General features: G+C 47.9%; 1 protein-coding gene across 1 annotated transcript; it reads left to right on the forward strand.

The window, feature by feature from the left end:
* Window positions 1-2,468: 2,468 nt before the first annotated feature.
* LOC114631244 (paraneoplastic antigen-like protein 8A) lies at window positions 2,469-3,773 on the forward strand. Its single transcript, XM_028779552.1, has one exon. The coding sequence runs from the start codon at window positions 2,469-2,471 to the stop codon at window positions 3,771-3,773; it is 1,305 nt and encodes a 434-aa protein (XP_028635385.1).
* The last annotated feature ends 3,039 nt before the right edge of the window (window positions 3,774-6,812 follow it).

Consider the following 6,812-nt stretch of genomic DNA (forward strand, 5'->3'; position numbering starts at 1 on the left):
TAAAAATTATTTATTTTGATTTTTTTGAGAGGGTTTTTTTGTGTAGTCCTGGCTATCCTGGAACTCACTCTGTAGACCAGGCAGGCCCCAAACCCACAGAGATCCACCTTCCTCTGCCTCTGGAGTACTGGGATGAAAGGCTTATGCCACCACTGCCTGGCAAATGTCTTTCTCTTACATACTGCAACCACATAGAAAAACAAGTGAAGCCAAGATTTTGGGCTGGTGAGATGGCTCACTGGGGAAAGTGTTCGCGGCACGAGCCTGTAAGCTGAGTGCAATCCAACAGATTCCAGCAAGCTGTCATCGACATGTGTGCCTTGGCACATGTACACACACACTCTTACACACACGGCATGCACACATACTAATAAGTGAGAACACTTTGAGATACAGAGGTTTAGAAATGTGACTTTCTTTAATTCCACATTTCATTGAAATAGCATAATTCAAATATATCATTTTTCAGTTTTGTGTGTTTGGGAGTGGGGTTTGTTTGCCTTGTGTGCTTGTGGTGGCCAGGGGTCAATATGATTGTCTTCTCCAATTGCTCTCCACTTTATTTATTTAGAGATTGGGTTTCACTGTGTAGCCAAGGCAAGCCTAGAACTTGATATGTAGACCACACTGGCCCCAAACTCAGAGATCCTCCTGTCTCTGCCTCCCAAGTGCTGGGATGAAAGATATGTGCCACCACTGCCCAGCTCACCATGAATTTTTGTGGCAGGGTCTCTCACTGGTCTGGATCTTGCTGTTTCTGGCAGATTGACTGATCAGGGGGCATCTGCTGTTGTTCCTGGCTCTGCCTCCAGCACTGGGATTAAAGGCCCATGATGCCACACTTCACTTCTTTCATGGGTGCTGGGGATTTGAAGTAATGAAATCATGCTTGCACAGCAAATACTTTATCCACCGAGCCATCTTTCCAGCCCTCCAGTTTCCTTTTTCATGACAGTCTTCCAAACATTCTTAGTCTGCTGGAGAAATCTCAGTTTCTGGGCTATAGAAGTCCTTTTTTTTTTATTTTTATTTTTTATTTTTTATTTTTAGTTATTTGTTATATGGTTGGTTAAATTCAGACACAACCCTAGTGACAGGAAGTTTTATCTAAGCCACTTCAACTTTAGTGACTGTTGTAAGGTAAATCATTTTCTTTCTTTCTTTCTTCTTTGTTAGCTTCTTTTTTCTTCAGCTGTCCTAGGATTGACTCCAGGAGCTCAAAAGTATTTTGCCACTGAAGTGCCCAGAGGTTTAAATGTCCTTATTTATTTATTTTACATGTGTGTGTATTTTGTCTACATGTATGTCTGTGCACCACACATATATAGTGCCTGCAGAAGCCAGAAGAGGACATTGGATTCCCACAGCTGTAATTATAGTTGTGAACTGCCATGTGGGCGTTGGGAAGCAAACCCAGGTACTCTGGAAGTCTTCAGTGCTAACCACTGAGCTATCTTTCCAGCCCCGATTACTTTGTATTCTATCATTGTCGTCGTCATCGTCATCACAACAACAACAACAAATTATAAAAGTTGCCAGGCATGGTGGCACAAGCCTTTAATTTCAGCATGCAGGAAGTAGAGGCAGGTTGGTTTCTGTGAGTTCCAGGGCAACCTAGTCTACACAGAAAGTTCCAGGCCAGCCAGGGCTGCACAGTAGGACCCTTTCTGCCTTGGGGGTGAGGATGGGATATATATATGCACGTGTATATTAATTTAAAGAGAAAAAAGTAGTCTGTGGTGGAGAAATGGCTCTGGAGGGATGCAGAATGTGGACTTTTTGCCCAATGGACACCTGAGCAATCACGGCAGTCACATCTTTTGTCTGTCTTCCATATTAAGTCTGATTGCACAACACACAGCAGGCCAGGATGATGCTTAGCAACCAGTGGATTGTTGCCATGGAGACTGCAGGGGATGCGGATCTGAGGACCTTGTGCAGGAAGCAAGTGCGCATGAGCGATCTTCAACACCAGCTAGCTAGCTCGATGTAGCTCGGGGGATCAAGGCTGTGTGACCTGTGCTGACGGCAGCTGCACGGCTGGGCTTAGGCACGGAGTCTTGACCTCTTTGGGGTCAGAGCCTGCGCTTGGAAAAGCAGATGCGCTCCAGGCTCCTGTCTTTGGCCTGGGTAAACTGTCAGAAGTGGGCAGGGCCAGAACATCCCTGTGAACCTGTGGAGTACCAGGCTCCAGGAACCGGCGAGGGCTGATTGCACCGTATTCAGGACACGTGAGCACCAGGGGCCCAGGCTGAGAAGGAGGATTCTGGGGTGATGGGGGTGCAGGTGTAGCGTTTTGTAAGGCCAAGGCAGTGGAGGTGTCAGGGTAGACCTGTGTGCCGGTCCATCTTCCAGGGAATCTGACCTCACTGTCTTGTCACCTTGCAGGATTCATATTTGGGGACCACGTTACCTCCACCCCCTCCCTCATAGACTCTCTGTTCCACGCATAGATATAGAGCAGGAAGATGTCGGAGCCCGTGGCCATGAACCTGCTGGAGGATTGGTGCAGGGGCATGGGACTGGACATCCACAGGTCCCTGTTGGTCACTGGTATCCCCGAGCACTGTAGCCACGCAGAAATTGAGGAGACCTTGAATGGGGTCCTCTTGCCACTGGGCGCATACCGTGTGCTCAACAAAATTTTTTTGAGGCAAGAGAACGTGAAGGCTGCTCTAGTTGAGGTTAGCGAGGGTGTGAATCTGAGCTCTATACCCCGGGAGTTCCCAGGGAGGGGCGGTGTCTGGAGAGTGGTCTGCAGGGACCCCACCCAGGACGACGAATTTTTAAAAAATCTGAACGAATTTCTGGATGCCGAAGGACGCTCTTGGGAGGACGTGGTGCGCCTCTTGCGGCTTAACCCCAACCCACCACTCCCGAATTCAAATCAGCCTCCACTGAACTGGGCTGAAGCGTTAGGGTTGCTCCTGGGCACGATAGTACAGGTCATCTTCTACATGGATGCTGCGATCCGTCATCGGGAGGAAGAAGCGAGGACTGAAGAGGCTGCTGAGGCTGAGTTGATGGCGGCTTGGGCTTCCACGGCGAGGAGAGTAAAGAAGGAACCCGGGCTGGGCTTAGAAGTGGGCTCAGCTTTCAAGATGGAGGACCGAAACTATTGGAAGAACACAGAGGACCATGGTGACCCTCCAAAACCTCTAGTTCGCAGGGCTGGAGGTAAGATTCGCTCTAGGAGAAGGAAGCAGAAAAAAAATCCTAAGCAAGAACCAATATGCTGGAGAAAACCCCAAGGCAGCAATTACAACAGCAATTACAATAAGGGTAATTTGGAAGCTGGTGAAGCTATGGCTGCCCAAAGCTCAGACATCCCAGAGTCTGTCAAGAGCAACAAAAAACCCTTTGTGAAGCAGGAGGAGACAGTTTGGAAGAAGAGGAGAGTCTGGAGGGATCCAAATGATCTTCCTCGGAGTGCGCTGCCCACAGCTGTCAGCCCCCGGAATCTAGAGGATTCAGATCAAGATGGTGGACCTGAGAACCCCCCAAAGAAGAAAGCCATGACCTGGGCCTCTAACAAGATCCCTGCCCTCACCAGGAAGAAGAAGAAGATGAGCTTGGGGGCTCTCTCATATGTCCTGGTTGACTCTGAAGCCACCAAGAACAAAACAGCAATTCTGAAGAAAGGGCTTGGTTCTAGAAGAGCCATGCCGGTTCCTCAGGGGACCCAACCTGATGATGCATCTGCTTCAACATCCAGGGTTCAGGAGACCAAGCTGGGAGGCTTCCCTTGTGTCTCCAAAGGTGAATGCATATAGAGATGACTTGGTTAGTTAAGATGGGGGTTCAGTGGGGGTACAGTGGGGTCCACAAGTATGGTAGATCAATGGGGTAACCAGGAGGACCTCGGTATTGGGGGAGGTAAAAAAAAATCTTAGGTGAGAGGATTAGCGAGTAGAGCCTGGGCCTCCCTTCTAGAGCCCTTGCTAGGCAACATTGGGGTCAACACCCTCCATAACAATGTAACGGTTTTGGCTTAGGACATTGTAATCCCAGCACTTGGGAGGCGAAGCAGAGGGATAAGAGTTTGAGGTCAGCTGGGCTACATAAAAATTTACGAGTTGAAATTCTGTAGTCTGTTAGGGTGTAGAGCCCTAAGACTAATATTTCTGGGGCCTGTCTGGGCAGGGGTGTGGTTGGCCACTGTCCTGGACTCAGGAGATTCCCAGGCGGTAAATATCTAATTATGGTTTTCCCTGTTTCCCTTGGTGTGTTCTGATCTATCTATCCGTAGATTCCAGGAAGCTATGATTTGTACCCAAGGAGGTGGAAGAATGTCAAGGAAGAAGGATCAAGTTGGAAGTGAACTTTTTCTTTGTGGTTCAATGGAACCTGACTGTGGACTATTGGGGGCCTGGTGTATTGACAAGGTAGACAAGGTAGTAAGTAGCTTTGGAAAATCCTAGAACGTTCTTTCCTTTTACCCACAAGGGGGCTCATGGTATTGCGCACCCACATTCAGCCTTTGTTCTTCTCTACCCCCTGCTTTTCCTTCTGGAGGCACAGCCTGCCTTCTTGGCTTGTGGTCCAAAAGGGCACATAGACATTTTGTCCCTTGCACTGTGCGCATTTGGTAAGTCGGACTTTGCTCTCTGAAGCTTGTTGTACGCGTTCTTCAGCATTCACCCTCCAGGAGCCTAAATGGAAATTGAGGCCCCAAGAGTTAGTTCTGGAAAAAAACAAACATCTGCATGCCCTCGAATCTTTCAGTTTTCATTGTCTTTAAAGAAAACTAGGGGCAGGGAAGATGGTTCAGTGCATAATAGGGCTTGCAGTGCAAGCATAAGGACCTGAGTTCTAATCCCCAGGACTCATGTAAAAGTCTGACTGTGCCTGTAACACCAACATCAGTGTGGTACAGACAAGTAGACCCCCAAGAGCTTGCTGGCCAACCAGCCTATCTGAAATAGTGAGCTTCTGGGCTGGGGAATCCCCTAGTGAGGGCAGGGAGCATGGCTCAGTGGTAGAGTCCCTGTCCTGAACTCCCCAATAAGGGGCTGCATGTATGTCTCAGTGGTAGAGCCCCTGCCTAGAATCCCCCAGTGAGGGGCTGGGGGCGTGGCTCAGTGGTAGAGCCCCTGCCTAGAATCCCCCAGTGAGGGGCTGGGGGCGTGGCTCAGTGGTAGAGCCTCTGCCTAGCATATGCAAGGCCTTGGGTTCCATCTTCAGAACCAATAAAAAACAATGGAATAAAAATGGCACTTTAGTTCCCAAATGAGGCGATGCCCTCTCTAGAAGCCTGTGGGGGAAAGAAGAGGTTGGCAGAGAGAATTCAGTTTTTAGCTCTAATTCCGTTGACCTCCACAAGACCCTCTGTCTTTGAGGCTTAAATCAGCTGCTCACATTGTAGCCAGAAAAAGAAAAATCTGACTCTTTTAAAAAGTTTCTTTTAAATGAGCTGATTTCTGCCCTCTGAATTTAGTGCCATTAAATCTGTCCCTGCTGCCACCTCTCATTCTATGTGCCTGTGAAAGAGAGAGGGTGGTGTCTCCCCCATCTGTGGTTTCTAAGATACATTCTGAGTACTCTTTTTTCATGTTTAAAAGCACGAAAGAGAGGCTTCAGCGATGGCTGAGTGGGAAAGGGGGTTTGCCACCAAGCCTGAGTCCCTGGGTTCGATCCCCAGCACCCACGTCATGGAAAGAAAGAGGTAACTCATGAAAGTTTCGCTCTGACTCCCACATTTATTCCATGGGACAAACATACCCCCCATAAATATAATTAAAAATTATGTAAAGAAACAAGGGTGTTGGTGTGTGGCTGTAATCCCTGCAATGGGAGCCTGAGGCAGGAGAATTGCTCTGAACTCAAGGCCAGCTTGCACTACAGAGTAAGATCCTGTCTCAAAATAAAGAAGTAAATTAGAAAAAAATTTTAAAGTGTAGAAAAACAAGAACTCAACTGTGTTGTAATCCAAAATACTGCTGTATTCCCTTGTGTGTATAGGATAACTGTAACTAGTCATCGCACTGTGCTTTGTGTGCAATTGTGTTTTTCTGTGTGTGTGTGTTCATCTGTGCATACATGCATGTGTGTTTATGTGTATGTTCATCTATGCATATGTGCATGTGTGTGTATGTGTGTGTTCATCTGTGCATATGTTCATGTGTGTGTATGTGGAAGCAGAGGATTGATTACCTTGAGTGTCACTCCTTGGCCACCATCCACCTTTTTATAAGACAGGTTTCTTTCTCACTGGCTTGAAACTGGCTAGTAGGCTAGGCTGGGCCGGGAGCTGCAGGGCTCTCCTGTCTGCCTCCCCAACACTGCAGCTACAAGCCTGAGCTACCGTGTTCTTTTCACCCAGGTTCTGGGGATCGAACTCAAATCCCCATTCTTGCAACGTGCTTTCCTAACTGGGCTGTCTCTGCCACCCCCTAATTAAGTTTCTTGTAAATGTGAACTTTGAGCAGAAAGGTCAGAAGGAGGTGGAAGGGATTTGATCCCCTGCATGTCCTGTAACAGAACCTAAGTGAGCGTGCGTCTGTGTGTCTCGATCTCCTGTTCAGCTGTGACTGACATCAGGGTCACTTGCTAATCTGGGCTAGCTTGGTATACCACGGGATTTCTGGCCTAAGATTTCCAGCTCTCACAAGATTTCATAACCAAACCCCTTCCCCCTTTAGTTTTCTTGATCCAAAAACTGTCAGTGAGTCAACCAGCAGATTTGTTTCTTGTGGTAATCCTTCAGACTCAATTACGTCTTTGTTGAAGTTGCACATGGATACAATGATCACTGAGTGTACGCGTGTGAGTGTAAAATAAACCTGTGTAAGGGGAGTCCGTGTGCTCTGTCT

Source organism: Grammomys surdaster, unplaced genomic scaffold, assembly GCF_004785775.1.
Source record: "Grammomys surdaster isolate TR1022 unplaced genomic scaffold, NIH_TR_1.0 354, whole genome shotgun sequence".
Taxonomy (NCBI): Eukaryota; Metazoa; Chordata; class Mammalia; order Rodentia; family Muridae; genus Grammomys; species Grammomys surdaster.